Source organism: Chiloscyllium plagiosum, chromosome 20, assembly GCF_004010195.1.
Source record: "Chiloscyllium plagiosum isolate BGI_BamShark_2017 chromosome 20, ASM401019v2, whole genome shotgun sequence".
Lineage (NCBI taxonomy): Eukaryota > Metazoa > Chordata > Chondrichthyes > Orectolobiformes > Hemiscylliidae > Chiloscyllium > Chiloscyllium plagiosum.
In genome coordinates, this window is record NC_057729.1 from 2,647,734 (window position 1) to 2,670,041 (window position 22,308).

At 44.1% G+C, this 22,308-nt stretch overlaps 1 protein-coding gene across 2 annotated transcripts in view; it reads left to right on the forward strand.

Moving 5' to 3' along the window:
• The first annotated feature begins 7,493 nt into the window (after nucleotides 1-7,493).
• The window catches only part of LOC122559987 (protein TMEPAI-like), a 97,854-nt gene continuing 83,039 nt past the window's right edge, over nucleotides 7,494-22,308 (forward strand). For both annotated transcript variants that reach the window (XM_043710113.1, XM_043710114.1), the window contains exon 1: nucleotides 7,494-7,911. In XM_043710113.1, coding sequence (XP_043566048.1) covers nucleotides 7,809-7,911 — 103 coding nt within the window. In that variant the 5' untranslated portion in view covers nucleotides 7,494-7,808. The remainder of the gene's footprint in view (nucleotides 7,912-22,308) is intronic.

The window sequence follows — 22,308 nt, forward strand, 5'->3', positions numbered from 1 at the left end:
ATCACTTCACCTCTCCATCCCACGTTCCTGACTTTACTTCATGGGCCAAGTTTTTCGTCATCTGTCTTAATACTTTCTTGTGTGGCTTGGTGTCATATTTAATTTGATAATGGTCATACAGCATGGGATGTTTTAGTTGGAAACATAGCACAGGAATTCCTCAAATCTCATGATAGGCCCATACTGTATTATTTGATCTCAGTTGGGTTTCTACATTTGGAGAGAAAGTGAGGGCTGCAGATGCTTGAGATCAGAGCTGAAAATGTGTTGCTGGAAAAGCGCAGCAGGTCAGGCAGCATCCAAGGAACAGGAGAATCGACGTTTCGGGCAAAAGCCCTTCTTCAGGATTCCTGAAGAAGGGCTTATGCCCGATACGTCGATTCTCCTGTTCCTTAGATGCTGCCTGACCTGCTGCGCTTTTCTACATTTGGAGTCAGCACCACTGAGTTGTAAATTAAAATAATTGGGCAGCATTTCTGATAGTCCTAAAAATATCTGCACTGGAGAGTTAGCATGAGACTGAAATCTCATATACAGCAGCACTCACTTGATGCCTAGCCATATCTGTGAGGATTGAAAACCAAAACAGAAGGTGATGACGAAACTCAACAGGTCTGGCAGTATCTCTGGAGAGAAAGCAGAGTTAACATTTCAGGATGGCAGCTGTTGACAAGTGGTGTTCTGCAAGGCTCAGTGTTGGGGCCACAACTTTTCACTTTATACATTAACAATCTCAGTGAAGAAACTGAGGGCATTCTGGCTAAGTTTGCAGGCGATACAAAGATACGTAGAGGGACAGGTAGCATTGAGGGAGCAGGGAGGCTGCAGAAAGATTTGGATAGGTCAGAAGAGTGGGCAAAGAAGTGGCAGATGGAGTACAACATGGGAAAGTGTGAAGTCACACATTTTGATAGGAAGATTGGAGGCATGAAGTATTTTCCATATGGGAAGAAAATTCAGAAGTCTGAAAGAGACTTGAGAGTTCTAGTCCAGGATTCTCTCAAGGTAAACTTGCAGGTTGAGTTAGTAGTTAGGAAGGCAAATGCAACTATGGTGTTTATTTTGAGAACTCTTGAATATAAAAGCAAGGATGTACTTCTGAGGCTCTATCAGATCACATTTGGAGTTCTGTGAGCAGATTTGGGCCCCATATCTCTGGAAAGATGTACAGGCCCTGGAGCGTGCTCAGAGGAGGTTTATGAGAATGGACCCAGGTATGAAAAGCTTAACTTATGAGGAATGTTTGAGGACTCTGGGTTTATACTCGATGGAGTTCAGAAGGATGAGGGAGGGGGGATCTAATTGAAACTTACAGAATACTGAATGGCCTGGACAGCATAAATTTTGGGAAGATGTTTCCATTGGTAGGAGAGACTAGGACCTGAAGGCATAGCCTTAGAGTAAAGGGAAGACTCTTTAGAACAGAGATAAAGAGAAACTTCTTCAGCCAGAGAGACGTAAATCTATGGAATTCACTACCACAGAAGGCTGTGGAGGCCAGGTCATTGAGTATATCTAAGACTGAGATAGATAGACTCTTGAGTATCAAGGGGGCCAAGGGTTATGGGGAGAAAGTGGGAGAATGGGGTTGAGAAACTTATCAGCCATGATTGAACGATGGAGAAGACTCAATGGGCTGAATGGTCTAATTTCTGCTCCTATGTCTTATGGTCTTATGGTAACATTTCGAGTCCAATGACCCTCTCTTCTGAAAAAGTGCCGCTGGAACCGAAACCTTAACTCTGCTGTCTCTCCACAGACACTGACAGACCTGCTGTATTCTCGAGTGTTTTCAGGTTTGGTTTTAAATTTCCAGCATCTGCAGTTCTTTGTTTTATACTGCTATGAGGATGATGATTTGAGCAAAGTATCCAAGAACCACTTGTAAGCTTACTGTCTATTCATAATTAAACTTTTCTTGCAGGCGGCTCATTGTTAATCAAAATCTGCTTCTAAGTGTCTACGAGAGTGACTGGTATGTTGGGAAAAGGAACTGTGCTTTGCAAAAGGTGAGCCACTCATACATAAATGACCAGTGTGTTGACTAAAGGATGAATGCAGATTGGGGGTCTTTTTTCAAAGACCACACTCGGACATTTAACATTGATTGGAAGAGGCACACAAGAATCTCAATTCTTTATCCTATCTAAATGTGGCTCTCCTTCAGGTTAACTCAGACCATCTGCCCACATCTTGGATTGTGAATTTAAGTAATATTTAGGAGATTTATTTAAAATGATGGGTGTCCTTTGAATTAAGGTGTAAGTGGTAGAATGGACTCATAACTAGCTCAGTAACAGAATGTTTCTCAGATTGCAATCTGGATTACCGCAGTGTTCCCCAGAGTCTGCATTAAAGTATTACTTTTTCTTATTCAGTCATGGGATGTGGCTGGGCCTGGGCCTGGGTCTGGTTGTCCTTGAGAAGGTGGTGGTGGTGAGCTGCCTTCCATGTGCTGTAAATAGATTCACGGTGGCTCAGTGGTTAGCACTGCTGCCTCACAGTGCTAGAGACCTGGGTTCAATTCCCGCCTCAGGTGACTGACTGTGTGGAGTTTGCACATTCTCCCTGTGACTGCGTGGGTTTCCTCCGGGTGCTCCAGTTTCCTCCCACAGTCCAAAGATGTGTAGGTTAGGTGAATTGGCCATGCTAAATTGCCCATAGTGTTAGGTGAATGGGGTAAATGTAAGGGAATGGGTCTGAGTGGGTTGCGCTTCAGTGGGTCGGTGTGGACTTGTTGGGCCGAAGGGCCTGTTTCCACACTGTAAGTAATCTAATCTAATCTAATAATGCTGACAGGTGAGGAAGTTCCGGGATTTTGACCTAGTGACAATGAAGGATCAGCGATAAATTTCCATGTCAGGATGATCAGTAGCTTGGAGGGAAATCTGCCGGTGACGGTGCCCCTATAGACACTGCTGCCTTTGTCCTCCTAGATGCTAGTGGTTATAGGTTTGGAGTATGGGTGAACACCTGCAATGTAGATGGTACATGCTACTGCTACTGAGCCAGTTCTTAGTTGCTGCAGACTCAGGGTGTAGGCAGCAGCTTTATAAAGATTGCAAATGATATGAAACTTGGCTAAGGCACAGACAGAGACAAGGATATTTATAGGGTTTCAGATGGTGGTACAAAAGAAGAGAAGATATGATGTGCATTTATAAAACACTGGCTCAACTCTAGTAATGTGTCTGCCTGAAGTATTGGGCACCAGACTTCTGGAAAGATGTAAAGATTTTATCAAGGGCTCAAACTATGAGAATGGTTCCAGGATCAAAGGTTTTCAGTTACATAGACAGATTAGTAGAAATTTGGGTTGTACCCCTGAGAGAAAATAAGATTAAAAGGACATTTGACAGACGTGTTCAGAATCAAGAGACATCAAGACATATTAAATAGAGAGAAATTACTCTCATTGGTGGAGGCCAACTGAATAACGTGAATGGCAAAAGAATGAAAGGTGACATTTCGGACTGCAAGTGATTCCATTCTAGAATATACTGTCTGAACATACAGAGGAAACTTGTCAGTTATGGCTTTCAAATGGAATTGGACAAGCATCAGAAATGAAACCAGGAAAAGTGGGATTAACTCACCTCCTGGCGCCCTAAAGCCTGTCCATCATCTACAAGTCGGGAGTCAGAAGTCATGATGTGGAGGTGCCGGTGTTGAACTGAGGTGTACAAAGTTAAAAATCGCACAACACCGGGAAGTAGTGCAACAGGTTTATTTGGAATCATTAGCTTTTGGAGCGCTGCTCCTCCATCAGTCAGGAGTGTGATGGAATACCTCCCACTTGCCTGGATGAGTGCAGCTCTAACAACATTTGAGGAGCTTCACACCATCCAGGACAAAACAGCTTAATTTATTTGCACCACATCCACAAAAGTCCACTGTCTCCACCACCAATGCTCAGTGGTGGCATTGTACTATCTACGAGATGCACTTCTGAAAATCCTTAGACAGCACCTTCCAAACCCACAACCATTTCCACCTAGAAGGAATCCCTGATGAAGGGCCTATGCCTGAAACGTCGACTCTCCTGCTCCTTGGAGGCTGCCTGATCTGTTGTGTTCTTCCAGTGCCACACTTTTTGACTCTACCTACAACACATGGGCTGTAGTGGTTCAAGAAGGCAGCTCACCAACACCTTCTCAAGGGCAAATAGGGGCGGGCAATAAATGCTGGACCAGTCAGCAACACCCATGTCCCAGGAGTACTAAATTGCTCCTGCAGAGAGCTGACAAGAATTCATTGAGCTGAATGGCATGTGCAGTATCTATTCAATGATTCTATGCGGTGGACCGAGATATGGCCGATGGTCCTCAGTGTAGAGAAGTGTGAAGTGATACACTTTGAGAGGACCAATTTAGAAAGAAACTCTTCTCCAGTGGAATGGTTTTTATAAGCACAAACAAGCTGAGAGATGAAGGGATGAGGAACACGATGATGGGAGAGCTCAACAAATTTAGAATGCTTTGGAAGAGAGAAGATATAGAGGTAAATTAATAGAGGTTTTCAAAATGGTGACAAGAACTGTTCCCTCAGGTGAGTGTTTCAATAAGTAGATATTGTAAAACCATTGGAAATACGACTGGGTGACAGATGAGGTGGTGTGTCTCTACCATTGACTACAGTCTCAGTGTAATGATTCTAAGGACAAGAGAGTAACCAAAGCCTGTCAGAAGTGAACAAGTGGAAGCAAACATTTGACGGTGTCAGTGAATTCAGGTTTTACTAATGGGCACGAAGATGGCGGTAAAAACGAATAATCTTCCGTTGTTATGCACAATCGTCGCCGCACAGAACAGAACCATTCAGCCAGCCCATGCTAACTTCCTCTCCGTCTCATTTCCCCGTCCCGTCCCTGTAACCTCCTTCAAGTTGCCCAATTCGATTTCCTCCAGAAATCAATCTTAGCTGCTAGCACCACTCTCCTCGGCGAGGAATCCAGGTCATTGCCACTCGTTGTGTAACGGGAAAGTTCGACCACCCCCGCCGCCTTTGCACATCTCACGGAAAAGACTAGTTTTCCCATCGTGTATTTCCAGGGAACTCTCGAGTCTGGACTGTGAAGAGGTGTTGGTAGAGGCGAATCATAAAAATACATGAACACTCGCACCAAAAACCTGAGACTGTGTCTGTCTGGCACAGATCAGGTGCCGAGGGAACTGGCTGAACCCACGCCGCTTTTCGGTTCATTTTTTTAGGAGATGTGGGTTCGTGGAAAGGGAGGATTGGCGTCTGTCTGTTGTGTGTGCTGTTTACTAATCCACTCCCAGTTGCAGACACACACACACACGGCATTAAGTCCAAGTGCAAATGCAGACAACAATCGCTGAGAAAAGCCACAGGCTTCCTTCAGCTGGTTGGCGGACAGCCCTTCTCCTGGACAAACCGTGACCAGCCAGGCACAAAGAAACAGAGCAAAAACGCTGCAACTCATCTCTCCCCTTCCTCCCACAGCCTCCCCTTCCTGGGGAAAATCTCCTACAAAGAGAGGGGAGGGTAAACCCATTTAGCAGCAATTCCAGATCACACGCACCACGCTTTCCCTCGGAGCTCTGAGAGGATCTAACGCCCGAAAAATCGCGTTTACATAATGGGATTTGCATGCAGCTTGAGGATAATAAGACTCTTGATGTCTGTGTGTGTGGGGGGGGGGGGGTGCAGGTTGGAAACTTCGCTGTGCTTTGCTATTTGCATACCGTTTTCGCCTCTTGCATTAACCTTCACACTTGCCCCGAAAACATTCGTATATTCCACCTCAGCAGCATCGCATTTAGGTGGGATCAGGCTGAAAGAAGTGGGTGATTTCAGACGGGGCCGGGGAGGGGAGAGAGTTGTATCAGTTCGGGTCAAAGTGAGGTTAGGCTTTACAAGAGCAGATTGCCTTGTAAAGTCTGTCTGAATACACAGACACCCCTTCCCCCAATTGCAGTCTCCCTTTTTTTTGTTTGGATTCCTCGCGAGGAATGAGGGATGTGTGTATACCAAGGGCAAGGGGAAAGAAATGTAATCAAGGTTACTGCATCCTGTTTCCCTTTGCGTTGATTCCCCTCCCCACCCCCAGCCTTGCAAATCGGTATTGAATTCTCAGCAGTGTTAGCCCCTCTATTGACAAGTTTAAGCTGTTTGAAAATCTCACTCCCTCTTGACAACTTTAGAAACTTAAGTGCTTTCTCCTTTTTTATTAAAAACAAATGGTTCGTTTCACCAAGGCACAAAGGTGGCCAATTGTTGTGACGTCCGTTTGCATCGGCAAACAGTTCAGGCTTTAGCAAGACTTCGATTCCTTGTAAAGTGACTGCATCTTCAACATTGTATTGAGCCCGGTTAATTTTATGTGAAATACAGAACAGAAAACGCTGGGAAAATTAAGCGGGAGCATCGACGGACAGAACAGAGCTGAATGCTGCTCAGAGGCTGCCGGACCTGCTGAGTATTTCCAGTATTTTGTGCAATCTTATGATGTCAGGTATTCCACATCCACAGTATCTGACTTTGCATTGATTTGTTTTCAGCTGCTTTTATCACTGCTTCCTTTCCTTGATTGATTGGTCAAAGGGGTGTAGAATGCCGTGCAGTATTTGTGACCCATCTTTTGAGCACGAAATGCATTTCAGAGACTTTGGGTGAACTTTACAAGGTCTCCTTTCCTTCCTCCTCCCATTTCCTGCATCGAAAATCACACAACGCCAGGTTAAAGTCCAACAGGCTCATTTGGAAGCACTAGCTTTCGGAGCGCTGCTCTTTATTCAGATAGTTTTCATGAAGGAGCAACGCTCCGAAAGCTAGTGCTTCCAAATAAACCTGTTGGACTTTTAACCTGGTGTCGTGTGATTTTTAACTTTGTCCATCCCATTCCCACACCGGCTCCTCCACATCATCTTTCATGCAAACAGAGCCTTGCCTGACCCACGTGCGCGTTCCACGCTGTGCCCGCCCATTCCTACCCTACTAGCCAATGGCAATGTGGGTTAACCCACACTGTGTTTCTACTGGACAGTGTTTACGTCAATAATGGATTGTGTGTCCCTTGCAGCCCCGCCAATCGCCCTGCAGCTGATGTCATTGTCATTAGCCCCGCCTACAGACGGACACGCAATTGGTTCGATTCCTCCAGGGCGCCTCCAATGGCAGAGGGAGGTGCCCTCAGGGCGGCGCGGCGATGTGCCGATTGGCCGGTGTGTCCCCCCCCCCACCCCGTCAATCACAGAAGGCGGACCGGCGAGGGAGAAGCGGGCCTCCCGTCTGCTTCGGTGACGTCATGGAGGAGCACCCGCACACCAGGCGTCCCGCCCCACACCGCGCTGCCGGAGTACCCATTGGCCGAGCGGGGGCCAGCGGGGCGCGGACTGCAAATGCCTGGAGGCGATTGGTGGGCAGGCCGGTCGATCAGGCGTCTGGGGGCGCGGCTCGGGCTGGATGATTGACAGTGACGGAGGTTTGGTTGCGGCGTGAGGGGGCTGCGCTACTTGATTGTGTGAGTGTATCGAGTGTGAAGCAGACACAAAGTAGCACTTGGTGATTCCGGAGCCGGCAGAGAGTGTGTGTGTGTGAGAGACAGACAGACAGAACCACGGGGACCGGCCGGACTAGCAATCCCCTCACTCCCTTGATTATGGTTTCTCACAACTGAGAGACAGATACCCAGTTCCCTGCCCTCACCCAGGGGCCAGCCAACAACACTCAAGTCAGCGAAGGCTCCTCTCCCAAACCCCGGGGGGCGCCTGGCTGCATTTATTGAGCCCCTTTTTCCAATTTTTTTTTTCTAACTTATTTCCCCTCCCCTCTTCAAATATTAAATGTACAACTTGATGGGTCTGAACAGCACAGCCGCAACGAATCAGCCCAATGTCTCCTGCACATGCAACTGCAAACGCTCTTTGTTCCACAGTATGGAGATCAGTAAGTAGTCGAAACATTTCTTTTCATTAAAATGTTGTTCCCTTCGATGTTCGCAATGTTGCTGGTGGTTTTTAAAAATAAAGCTAGTGGATGTTAGCTTTTGCACTAAAGTGATTCTCTCTCTCTTTCCCCCCACCCCCCTTTAAGAGATGGGGTTGATGAGGGAGGGGGGGGGGATGTCTGTCTGTCTGGCTGTGTTGTTAATTAAGACGGCGTCCCTTGAGCTCTCAGACTGCCTGGAGTTTTCGTTCCTGTCAGAGTTTGTGCTGTGTGTGCGTGTCCTTTTTTTTTAAAATAAGGGGAAAAAAATTAAGTTGTCTTTTCTGCTTCTAGTTGTTTGACTTTATTTGTGCGTCTCTGCTGTTTCCCTCACTTTTTTTGTTTCGATGGGGACGGATTTTGGAATCTGTCTTCTGTTGTCGCCACCCCCGCCTCTTGGCCAAGTTCGAGGCCACAGAGAAAAAAAAACAGCCAAGACCCTGACTTCCTTTTTTTTTTAAAAACATGTCTCATTTCTTCCTCCCCACCCCCACACCGAAAAGAGAGCCCGTTTCTTTTCCAGAAAAGCTTTAACCCTCTTTCGGTTTATTTCTTTTCAAAAACAAACATTTGGAGTTTTGTTTCGTGTAGAATCGTCTGAGTCAATCAGCAGCTTAGCCCTGGACTGACTCATAGTCGCTCAGTTTCGCATGAATCTCGCCCAGTCTCCCCCCACCCCATTCCCCGTTTCGTTTCTTTCTCCGTCCGTCATTTGATTTGTGTGAATATTTGGTTTTTCAGTATTTTCTACACTTGATTAGAGTCAGACCTACTGTATCATTAGATATCCTTTCATGCAGTGTTTTTCAAGCATTGTCAACAAGCTGTACAATTTCTTACATTCCATGAAGAAAGAGAGAGAGCAAAGGGGATCTAATTTAAACAAAACAGCTCAGCCCTTCTTCCTCTCTGCCTTTTTAACGTTTGATGAAAGGAGTCTTTCGTCTAAGAGCTGGCCTCCCTGAAGGGTAACCTGGGAGGCTCCCAAGCCCTCTGAAATATACTTTTTGTTATTTTTAATAACTTGGGTAAAATTGAGTTGCACTCTGATCAAGGTACTGGTGGATTTTATTTTGGTTAGAATAGGCAGTTGTCCTTCCTAGAAACGGTTTCAATCTTGGAATAATTAAGGTCACTCAACTTGAGACTTCAGATGTCAGTCTGTTTTCTTTGGGATGCTTTTAATGTTTTTCTCTAGCGCCAGCATATTAGTTATTGAACGCTAGTGATCTAAAATCGGAAGGTTCACTTAAGATTTCTGACCGTAACTTTTAAATATTTTTTGCTTATTTGGATTGGAGTGGAGCTTACTGAGTGTGTACATTCCTCACCCCCATCTGATGCTATGGAGTACTGTTTCTTGGGAATGATGATGCACCTAACCTTGCAGAGGTGGGTCCTAAATTTTTTTTAGGTCCCAGTCATTCAACTAATTACTGCTGGTCTGTGTGGATTAGCTGCGGTGGTTTTAAACAATTGCAGTTCACCTTTTGTGTGATGTCAGGGGCACAGTACAAGGTTGCTGGGTGTTGGGGGCACAGCAGAGTGTAGTTTAAGGACTTTGCTCGAAATAGCTTTTCTGCAGGGTCGGCAATACCCAGTTCTCTTTAACGGTTACTGTCACAATGTATGGATCCGGGCTCATGCACATCATTTTTCCCATCTGCCACGTCTTTTCAAATCGGGATCCACCTGTCAGACTTCAGATGTTCCTCAGAGTTGCGGATTAAGATATCATGTGCATTTTTCTCCCCATTTTAAAATATGCCTTTCAGATACCATTTTTGACATGGGCTAACATAAGCTTTTTAAATTATTGTTGATCATTTTCAAGCATCTGTTACCCAGTGTGCCATGTGGCCCTGTGTCTGTGGATTTTACTATTTTTTCATTTCAATTGTCCATTAGTTATGATCTATTACCATACATCTTTGTGCTCTATATTTAGAAAAAAATGCAAAGCCCAGGTTGTAGCAGATGAACTGATGTGTGCTCTTCAGACAGCCCTATTTGCTGATTTTATGAGGTGGTGTTAATATTTGGGTGCAGGACTACTCTCACCTGCTGTGTCAGTCTAACAGGTTTTGTCTGTTTTATCAAATTTGACATCTGTGTTGCAAACTGGGTACGTGTGACTCCCCTGACTCTCGCCAGGATCTATCCATTGGTGTCTGTAATTTTGTAATTTAACCTTGGGGTGGAAATATTACATTCGCTTTCACATTGTTCTGTGGTCAAATACACCTTCAGTTGCTGATGTTCTAACTAACTATGGCAATGTGAATCCTGAAAACTTTTTCAGATTCTGGTGACTTTTCCAAAACCGGTCAATCTTTGATCCTTTGAAAGCACATCCAGGTGCATATGTGTAACAAATAATATCCCTTTTATTAAAGCATTCCTTTAGGATTGAGCAGTCTTCTCAGGTTTTGGGTATCTTGCCTTTGAGATAGGATCATGCTTTCTTTCCTATTACGTTTATTCTATTTTGCATTTTTACATTTTGATTTTGTTCCTAATGCTTGTATCATTAATCAGCAAAACAGTAATCAGTTGCTTTTGCAAAGACTGTTGTCTGGACAAGCAATTATGAAAAATAAATCATATGACTTGCAAAACCATCAAATTTATTTTAAGATCATAACAAATCCACCTGGACCAAATCTGCTGGTAAAAGCCTTAATTGCCCTTCTGTCGTGCTCCATCTTAAGGGCATCATTGAGATGAGTGAGAGCTGTTTAAGTTGACTAGCACTCCTGTTTCATCTGACTCCGTTAGAATTAAACTCTGCAGTGAACCATGGATCCAAAGACGCATCAGGGCAGTTCATTACTGTCCAAAGTAGTAATGTGGCAATGAATGCCTGCTGTAAAGGGAGGGAGGGGGGGGGGGCTGTTGATGTGGCTTGGATCAGCATCCTGTACCCTCAGCGACTGAAGAGATTTGGCAGGCAGCTCCCCCTCTGCCAGTCAGTAGCAGGCTGTCATGTTCCCAGCAGCAAAGCTACTCCAAACCAGAATTTGGCAGAGACCAGTGGTGTGGAACCCGAGTCCTGTGATGCGACCCATTGGGTCAAGTTTCTGTTTGGAAATGAAAGCTGCACTGGTTTCTGTTTCTCCAGTTTTTCTACTCCCTTCAGCCTCTGAGTGATTTCTTTTGTTAGTGTACAGTAGGCAGTGGGATGACTAGTACCTCGCCCCCTTGGTAGTTCTGCATTTCTGGTGACGGACAGTAATTGTTCTCGTAGTTAGTTTGACTGCAGCACCTACAGCACCGAAGATTAACCCTGTCTGAACTTGGAATCTACACATGCTTCTCTTAACGAGGTGACCAGTAGGAGCAGGATTGCTGTTTTTTTAAGCAACATCTTTTACTCTACCATCACGCCATCTCCACATGTGTCTGCCGATATGGGAATCAATTGAATCTCCACTCATTTTGTTTGTTATTTCATCAGCTGTGGGCACTACCAGCACAGCCACTTATTGTCTGTCTCTAATTGCCCTTGAACTGGTTAGGTAAGCCGCTTTAGAGGGCACATAACAGTCATCTATTTAACTGTGGGTCTGGAGTCTCCTGTGAAACAGATCAGATAACAATGGCAGATTTCCTTCCCTACAGGATATTAGTGAACCTGACGATAGGGATTTTTACCACAACTGACAATAGTGTCAGTCATGTGGAATCTGACTTTCACTTCCACATTTGTTAACTAAATTTAAATTCCACCAACTACTTGTCCCCGTTAACATAGGCCTCTGAATTAGTAGACCGGAGCTGTGAGCATTATGCCACTGATTTTCTGGCTTTTTTAAAAAAGTTAACACTTTTTAATGCTGATCTTGGGAATTTATTTAGTTTGGTGAGCTTTATCTCAACTTATTCAATGGGGTAATGGTTAAGGTTGCTGGCTCAAGTTACCTGCTGTCTGGTTAAGAATTAGTGTTGCAATGTCTGTTTTGGCAGCTTGACTGAGAGACTTATTTTAGTATCTGGTGCAATAATTGAATTGTGTAGTACCAAGAAAGCTGGCTGTTTGACTCAGCTATCCAATTATTCCTGCTCCCCTCCGCTAAACGCATAGTACATTTTTAGTTGTCAAAAAATACAGCAGATTCCCTTTTTGGAAATGACTATTGGATCTGCATCCAACAGGCTTTCCAGCAGTGCATTCCAGATTGTTATTTGCTGCATAATTTGAAAATAAATAATATCTTTTCTCTTGCATGTTTCCCTATTATCTTCAAGCTGTTCTCTCTGGTTTTGAACCTTTTTTTACCAGTTTCTTCCTGTGCACCCATGTTGACAACTTTGAGTGAATAAGGTTGGCGGGGGGCTGGGGTCAAGAGCGAGATAAGTGAAGTTGGAACGGATGGGGAAATATGGGAGGAGGCGGCAGGAAGGGGGGTGAAGATGGGAGTAAGGGAGACAATGGGGTGACTGGAACAGATTGAAGGATGAGGTAGAGGAGATGGGTTGGGTGGCAGGAGCAGAGGGAACTGTGGAGGTAGAGGGTCAATTTGAGTCCCCTGCAAGGTGTGACCAGAAGAACTCATTCTGCTTCCCACCAGTGTTTGGAGAGCTGGCATTCTTTGCCAATCGCCTACACTGTTCAGACACTATGACTGCTGTGCGCATCTCTTGGACTTCCATTGTGCCAATGTACACATCATGCGCAGGGAGAGCAATGACATTGAAGTACCTTTACATCAAAGATTAAGCTTCTCCAAATGACAGTCTGTGTCACACTGACCCTTGTATTGAAGCAGAGAAAAAAAAAGTATAAAAATACTGATAACTGTTATTTGGATTAATGTGGCAGCCATTTTTCACACAGCAGGATCCCACAAACAACAATGAGCTGAATGGCCTTTAAGGAGTTTCTTCACGAGGGCAGCAGGCGAATATATTGTCATTCTTTTGAATGGCCCCTGCAATCTGTTGTAGCAAGCAAATAAGGTCAGGGTTTAACTTCACATCTGAAAGATGGCACCTCTGACAGTACAGTGCTCCCTCAGTGTTGCACTAAAATGTCAGTATCGATTATGTGCCCAAGCACCACTGGAAGTTGAAGGTGCAGTCTTCTCTCTCACACGATGCACGCACGCATTGGTTCATCCAGTGTCTTTGCTGCCATTTAGCGCTTAATCAATACCTTTGCATGAGATGATCTGGCAATTTATTTGATTGATTTATTTATTTGGACCTTGCTTTCCACCAACTGTCTCATTTGTCTCTTACTATGCTTCAAAAGCATCTTACCACCTACGAAGTACTGTGGGTATGATGGTTGCTTATTTAACTACAAGTTCTGCTAGGTGCATTGTATCTGCAGGGAAGATGATGTTATAGGTTAGGTATTATAGTCAGTTTTGCTATAACGTATGTTCATTCAACATGAATGGGCTTTAATGTGATTGAAGAATTTAGACCATTATTTGTGGAATGTGAACTTTTGTTACGTGTATTGGTTATAACGCAATTCCAGCTTCATTTAGTTTAAATGGTGCTGCTGTTAGATGATTTTCTTATAGTGCAGTATCGCATGGGCGTGGAACTACCATGTTATATAAGAACCAACTGTATACAGTAGCTGAATGCAGAGAAAATCCACCCACACAGTGTCATGATTATGGAAAAATTTCTTTTACACTACTTTCTATTATCCTCTTGTTCTATGTAGACGGACCCACTAAGTATTGAGTTTACCTAAATAAAAAACCTAAGTGACTAATAGTGGGATGGTGAATCTACACAAGTACTATTAAATGGCAAACTTTAGGCCTTTGTTAGTGCAATTTAAGGAAAGCTGGGGACTTGAGCTGTCTGGACAGCATCATCTCAGGCAACAAGAAGCTGCCAAGCGTACACCTTTTGGATTCAGCATTTTCCAATATTGTTTGTGTCTGGGAAAAGTACCTGTGTAACATTGGGATGAAATACTGACGTTTTCTGATGTAAACTGAAGTGCTTTCAATCAATTATCAGTCTGTGTAAATGCTGATTTGTGTCAAGTGCAATTCACTTTTTCACCCCTGTGCTCCCTGACCTGCGTTGGTTGCTGGTCCAACTGCACCTTGACTTTCAAATGTTCATTCTTTGATCTGTCTGATAGACCGTGCACCTCTTCCACTTCTCTCTCCCTCTCTTTCTTTTTCTCTCCACTTCCCCATGCCCCCTCCTCCCCACTTTCCTCGTTCCTTCACGCATCCCCTCCCTTCATCCTCCCTTCACCTCTTTTCTTCCCATCCCCTCTTGCTGAAAATCATTGTATTTTGGTGGTTTGGCTGATGACACTTGCAACTTTTTAATTCCTTTGCCTTAATTGAAGGCTGAAGTTCGTTTAAAGAAAGCTGACAAGTCTGGAGGGATCGTGTGCTGCTTGGGCTCTTTAACGAAGTTGACCTGTCTGAACCACACAGCACTTCATTGCCTGAACGGCCATAGTGTAGAGGTTGAAAGAGGGATTACATTGATTTGCTGTGTCTGACATTGTGTACATCACGCCTGGTGTTGTTTGCAGCAATACAGGTTTGTGCTGCTTTCTGATAAAACCAGCTTAGTTAATAGTCAACCTCCAGCTTTGTGTTCAGTGGCCAGTGCTTTAACTTGTTTTTACAGCAGCAGCACCCAATACATTAGACTTACTGAGGCAAACTGTGAATCTGTGGCTAATTGGATTTCTGGTTGAGTCGATTAAAAGATGAGGAATGGGTACTGTTTTTAGACATGCGATCTCAGAAGTCATTCACACTGTGTGCATGTGGACGTCAAACCTCTGTATGACAGTGAGATGGAAGGCAGTGTGTACGGATGTTTTAATACATTGAGTAACTTTTCCATCCTTGGTTATTGAATGGTGGCCGATGTTTAAGTAAATATATACATCTGAGCTACATTTACTAGAAGTTTGTGTCTGACCTGTTCCAAACATCTGCAGTAACACCTCTGAACAGATTGATTAAAAAGTATCTGGGGTGGTCTTTGACATAGTGGCAGTGTCCCTACTTCTGAGCCGGGTGGCCAGGGTTCAAGTCTCAGTTACTCTAAAGGTGTCTCAGAGCCTGTGAATGGATTGATTGGAATATATCTGTAACTAAAATTGGTGCATCGGATGAAAACAGTATCACTGTGGTCAGCGAATTTAATTGGATGACACACATTGCAGTATTATCAGCTGGGTGTCGAGATGGTGGGTGAGGGATGGTGTCAATGTTTTTGTTCTGTGCCCACCAGACTATGGGAAGAAATGCAACAGCAGTTTACTGGAGGTTTTCTGAGTGCCGTACCCAGGACAGTGCAACTTGAGCCGTGTGACGTTAGTGATGGGTACAGAACTGTGACTGCAGATCATGGGTGAAACCATGCGGAAGTGTGGGCATTTCCTCCTGTTTGTCTGTCATGGCTACCCTTTCTCTTTACCTCTTTTCAAATTGCCCTCCAGAAAACTTCCTGAGGTATTTTGTACTGCAACAATGCCCCTCCCTGTTCTGAGAATTTCCTTCTGCCCTACAGGCCAGTCCAAGATCTCTACACGTCTTCAGTTCCGTCCTCTTGGGTATACCCCACTTTCATTACTGTACCACAGGTAGCCATTGGGATCCTAAGACTTGGAATTGCCTTTCTAAATCTCTCCAGCGTTTGTAGCTCTTCTTTCTCCTTCAGCATGCTCCTTAAAACCTACTTAAAACAACTTTCTGCTGTGTCTCCTTTGTGGCCTGGTGCTAGTCACATTCCTGTAGGTCTCTTTTGTCCTGTGGCACAGTGGGCAGTACCCCTGCATCTGAGCCAGAAGCTCTTGTTCAAGACCCAGTCCAGGGCTTGATGGTCAAGAACAGTGCACCTGTAATGTGGCTAATGAGTGTGTAATTCCTTCCAGCATGTCTTGCAGATGGTAAGGGCAGCAAAGCTTCCTGGTCAACCCTGTTGGACATGGAGTGGCCATAGCGATTAGCAGTAGTGACCCGTTCTCAGATGAGAAAAGAAAAGATGACCTTCTTACAATATGTTATTAAATTTTAAAGGCACCAAATACATGGTAGTTTTGTCTTTGTGTTAAGTGTGATTGTTTTTTCAAAAAAAGATTTTCCCCGTCTATCTTCTCTGCCCACATACCCTGGAGCTGTTATCAGGAATGATTCTGTCTGTGCTAGATGGGCCGTTGTGCCATAATTACGCTGTCTGGAAGTGGCAGCACAATGTGAGGAGACAGCTGGTTTCTTCCTTGTGCAGATCCTTCATGCATCAGCTGATCACTTTTGTATGGCAGTTTCCCGTGCACTCGCCCTCGTTCTCGCACTAACTCAGTCTGTGCGGTGTGTGTGTGTGTGTGTGTGATGCACACAGTCTGGGCTTTAAGCAAGCTGTATAGTCTGTCTGAGTGAGATTGGCCAGCTGTCTTATACTGTCTCATCTGGAAGTTTAAAAAAGTGCAAATTGTAATGTTGAAAGAATGAAGATTGGCAATTTCAGCAAATAATCTCTACTGTTCATGAACATTAGAAAAGCGCAGCTGAAGTAAGAAGTATTCATAGAGTCATATTCAATTGTTCTCGCTTTAATCAATCTTTTTTCTCTTCTCCCTCCCCCGTCCTTTCCCTTGCCCATATACTGACACTCTACTGTGTAGACTGTCTCTATCTCTAGGTCTTGTTTTTGTCTCTTACTTTGGCCTCCTCCCAAGACTTTCTCATTTTCAACCCCTCAAGCCAGTTCTGCCATTCACTTCCATGACTGCTGATCTGTGCCTTAGACTCCATTTGGCAACTTATTTTTGTCACTTTCTGTACCCTTGCCCATGAAAGAAACACTTGTTTTATTTCCATTTTCAGATCAACTACGGTGACTTGGGACAGTGAGTTCTAAACTTGCATTGCATTGTTTGAGAAGGTGCTGTCATTGACACCACCTCCGAATGGTCCAGCAGAAGAGTTGGTATCTCTGTCCAAATCTCCCCTACCAGCACAAATACTGTGCTCCATATTGGCTGTTTTAGCAAACCAAACCAACATGACACAGTGATGTGGATAGGCTGGAGAAAATTCCATCCACAATAAATTGAATTGTTTCCACCTCTTGATCCTTTATGCTTTGGGATAAGGTAATCAGACTCAACATCCGTTGGGCTGATCACCACTTATTTGCGTTATGAGGAGTGGTGCGGATACCTCCAGAATATTTAAGGTGGAGCTCTCGAACGGTATGATACCAGAGCCTAAAGGGTTAAGTTTATGAAGACCAGTCGCTGAAATGCGATTTGCATTCCCTTGAGAGTAGAAGTGTGTGGAGTGATCGGATTGTGGTGCTTACAATGCTAATAGGATTTGGTTGGCTAGATGTAAGGAGCCACAGTCCGAACAGGATGGTGGCCCAAAGGACCAAAGGCATCGCTCTCGTTAGTAGAGAGAGAGGGAATAGATTATGTACAGCTTGAAGGTAACCACTCCACAGGCATTAGGAAAGGTAAGAGGTAATTGCTGTATGAAGCACCGAGGTCAGTCCAGGGATTGAACCCACACTGCTGCCTGTGTTCTGAGCCACATTCGAAACAACCAGTCAAATGAGAGACCTACCTCCTCTGGTTGGCTCAATACTGACAAATTGTTTCCTCTGGGGAAATTGAGAAATGGAGAGTAGTAGTTTGCAAATTCAGGCACATATTCGGTCTCATTTTTATTTTTTTTGTTTGATAAATTTGTTTTCCCTGTCATTGGGAGATCTATTAATTCTTTGAATAACTACCCTTGATAAAGATTGACTGACTGGATTTTGAGTTTATAGATGACACTAAATTGATTTTACCTTTCTCATAGTATCCAGCATGATCAAACCGAGATTCATACACTGGCAAAATGCCCCCACCCCACCCCACCCAATATGGGCAGACAAGGTTTTTTTAAAACAAAACTTGCGTTAATATAGTGCCCATCATCACCACCTCAGCACGTCCCAGAATGTTTGGTAGCTAATGAGTTTCTGTAGTGTGCAAACTATTGTAATGCAGGGAAATAAAGTTGATCATTTACATCAGACAGGGTCCAACAAGTGGTAGATAAACTGTTTCAGTGATCCTGGAAGAATAATTATTACCTAAGACACATTCCCCTGTTGTACTTAAATTAGTACTCTGCAATTTTTCGTGCCCTCCTGGGACGCAGGTCACACTTCCAGTCTCCGTTAAATCTAAAAGGCAACACCCTGGCAGCACTGCATACTCCTAGATTTTATGGTAGAGTCCAACTGCTGGTTTGTGGGATCTTGCTGTGCACAAATTAGCTGCCATGTCTCTCATATTGCAAGGGCAACTGCACGTCAAAGCAATTTCACTTGGTGGCAATGTGTTTTTGAACATGAAGCCCATTATTTAAATCTAGGTTGGCTCTTTCTGTTGTAGAGATTAAGCAATTAAAGGAAGTGGACTGGTGTGGTATGGTGTCATACAGAGCAGAACATTTCTGGTTTGTTCCCGAGCCAGCAGTAAGAGATGTTATAGTTGGCTCCCATAGTCTTGAACTAAATGGACAGGGGGGAGGAGCGCGTTCGGAATTCCTGACCCGACCTTTTCCAGAAATACATGTCTGTGGTCAAATTTGCTCTCAGGTGTGACGTTCTTCGTGGTTGCCTAGCCTGTTAACACTAGAACTGGGCTTTTGTACAAATTTTGAGATGATCACAGACTAACACAAGGCAGCAAAGAAAACTCCCTTCAGTGAGCATGAAAGGAAGACAAGACAGAATGCTTATTTCTGGGGAGTTTTCAGAAAGTATCTGGTGCATTTACTTGTTACCTGTCCTAGAGGAATAAGATTTACATTTTCTTAAAGATGCTACATAAAAGCGGGTCTATGTACTTACCGTTTGCTGGCTCCTGCATTAATTGAATAAATTCCCAAACTATATTGAAATAGCTCCAAACCCGGTCAGATTTGGTTCAGACGTTTTTTTAAATGCATATGGGAGTGGATGGGAGACTGTGTTTGTTTAAACTGCGTGACTTCCAATAGGACGGCTTCAGGTGACTGCTGCCAGTGTTTGGCAGGTTTTTAAGTGCTCTTTTGATGGATGAACAATCCTAAAATGTTCTTGCAGCTGTTTTGATTCTCTGCAGCCAGTCCAGAGAGCCCAGGGACCATTTATGGAACAGCCCTTAAAATAGGCGCTATGCTTCATTTGTCCCGCAGACCCTGTTATTCCACACTGAAAGGTGCACAGGGTGTTCCTGGTGGTCTGTGTACAGCAAAGTTGTGAGACAAACCGCAATCAAATTCCTAGTATATATTGCAGCCACAGATTCCCCCCAACTCCCCACCCCCCAAATATCCCATATTCACCCTTGCTGAAACTGACAGGCAATGCTAGTCTTGTTCCTCAGGAAGTTATGACCCTTTGGAATTGTTTCAGAGTTGTGAAAAAAGTAACTGTGGTTTCCATTCTTCCCGAACTGCTTTTGGCAGGATGAAGCAGTTCACATGAGTTTATGATTAAGCTTTGTGTAAAACGTCAGACCTGTTGTTGGAGAGTGGGTGGATTGGCTGTTACTTCCTTCCCTCCGCCAGTGCCTTTAAGAGTTGAGAGGAATGGGTGTTAACACCGCACCCTCCTACACCTAGCATCTGGAGATGAAATGTAAAGGCAGACATTCGACTGCCTCTCTGTGGATGAAGGGAGTTTGGTAACTGGTATCTCATCAGTGCAGGTTCTTCTAGGTTTGCACAGAGCTCAGCTGTTGAGAGAACCCTTGGGGGTGGCAGAATGTGGTAATACTGTACTGTGCTGTTCAAGGATATCTGGTTGCTGTATGTGATCTCAAAGTCATGAAGCTAAAAGTGTATCATTGCTTGGCAATTTCACTCCTCACCACCACCTATTCAATGAGAGCCACAAATGTTTAATTGTATGGTAAGCACTATATAAATGTTGCGTTAGCTTATTTATTGTGGCTGAGTCACTGCATACTAACCTGTAGAGGGAACCCTAGCTGACTGACATTTTGTTTTTAGCCCTTCTTGCCCAACAACAACCTTCATGTGTTTGGTGCCTTTAAGTCAGGTAAAATATTAGAAAGCTCTTCACAGTAATTGGACAAAAATTGACACAAGTTGTAGAAGAATGGCCAGTAGTAGGCCATTCAGCCCTTTGAGCCCATTCTACCATTCAACTCATCCAACTCAGTCACCGTTCCAACTTTCTCCCCATTTCCTTCAATTTCTTATAAAATCATGAGGGGCGTGGATAGGGTAAATAGACGAGGTCTTTTCCCTGGGGTGGGGGAGTCCAGAAGTAGAGGGTGTAGGTTTAGGATGAGAAGGGAAAAATTTAAAAGGGAGCTATGGGGCAACCTTTTCACACAGAGGGTGGTGTGTGTATGGAATGAGCTGCCAGAGGAAGTGGTGGAGGCTGGTACAATTACAACATTTAAAAGTCATCTGGTTGGGTATATGAATAGGAAGGGTTTGGGGGGATATGGGCTGGGTGCTGGCAGGTGGGACTAGATTGGGTTGGGATATCTGGTCGGCGTGGACGGGTTGGACTGAAGGGTCTGTTTCCGTGCTGTACATCTAAAGAAAGATGTTACGTTTTGTCCTTAGCAAATTTTCTGTGGCAGAAAATTCCATCACTCTCCGGATGGCAGAATTCCTCCTCCTAAAAATGCTTATCTGCCATCCTTAGACTGTGACTCTTTGTTCTGGACCCCCCGGTCATCAAGAATATCTTATGTGCGTTAACCCTGTTAGAAATGTCTTGAATTCTGTGAGATCATCCCCACCTGCCCCATTCATCTAAACTCCTGTGAATTTAGTCCTGTCCGATCCAGTTTCCCTTTATACGTCACTCTTGCTGTCCCAGGAATTATTCTGATAAACCTTCTTTGCACTCCCTGCACAGCCAGAACATCATTCCTTGGGTAAGGAGACCAATATTGCGCACACAACTCCAGCTGTGATCTTACCAATGTCCTATACAGTTTCAGCCAGACATCCTGCTCCTGTGCTTGAATCCCCTCCCCATGAAAGCCAGACTACCATTTGCTGCCTTCACCACCTGCCTACATCCAGTGCCTGGTGTACAAGGACACTTAGGCATTGTTGCACCTGCCCCTTTAGCAATCTATCGCCATTCAGATAATCTTCCTGCCTGTTTTATCTACCAAAGTGGATACTTTACATTTATCCACATTGCATTGCCCATGCATTTGCCCACTTACTCAACTTGTCCAAGTCACATGGAACTTCTCTACATCTTCCTCCCAGCTCATCCTCCCATCCAGCTTTGTCTCATCTGTAAACTTAGAAATATGAAAGTCTCTAAATCATTAATATGTATTGTGAATAGCTGGGATCCAAGCAGTGGTCCCTGTGGTAATCCACTCAGAAAAAGACCTCATTTTATTCCTACTCTTTGTTTCCTGTCTGCCACCCAGTTCTAAATCTAGTTTACTAAGTGACCTTCCAACATTTTAGTGTTGCTTACAAATCTCTTATGCGGGGCCTTTACTGAAAGCCTTCTGAAAATCCAAAATAAATCACATCCACTGGCTTCGCCATACCCACACTCTCAGTTACATTGTCAAAACGTTCCAACAGGCATGCCTTCCCCTTTGTAAATCCAGTCTTGTCACTGTGTCTTCCAAGTCTACTGCTGTTACATCTTTTGTAATGTACTCTAACAGATAAAACCAGAAGCTTTAAGATTGAAAGGAATGTGCAGTAGAAGATTTAGGTTTAAAACCATCTCCTGAACACCCATCTCTCTCCCTTTTTAGCAAGAGAATTCAAAGCGTTTACGGCCTAAGACAGCTGAAGGTGGAATAGAGGACCAGCATTAGTGAAACCAGGGTTCTTGAAAGGTTGTGGAGCCTTGAGAGGAGGTTGTAGCCCAAGGGCATTGAAGTCACTTAGTATAACATTCGCATTTCACCCTATTATCTAGCAATTTGACCCTCGTCTTCAAGTCCTGTCAAACAAAAGCTGCAGAATATTTAATTGCCTGGAAGCACTATGTAATTGTCTTGGTTGGTTCTTTGTAACTGAATTAAGAGATAATGGGACCAGCTACTCTCTTGGCTGAGTTTGGCTAGCAGTAGGCTGACCGTTGAAGTTAGTGATGTAAAAGGTATTGCCATCCCATTTTCATTGGCATCTTTTTCTGTATCCAAAAAAAAGGCATGCACTGCTGATATTGTAGCAGCTTTATTCACACCACCATCCCAACTAAAACCAAACAGGTTGCTGGTATAATATACTACAGATATAATGGACAGTATTACATAAAAAGCTATTGAGATGCAGGGATATAAAGCCAGCATTGTAAAGAGTTAAACATCGAGATATTATAGATTAACAGTGCATTGGAAATATC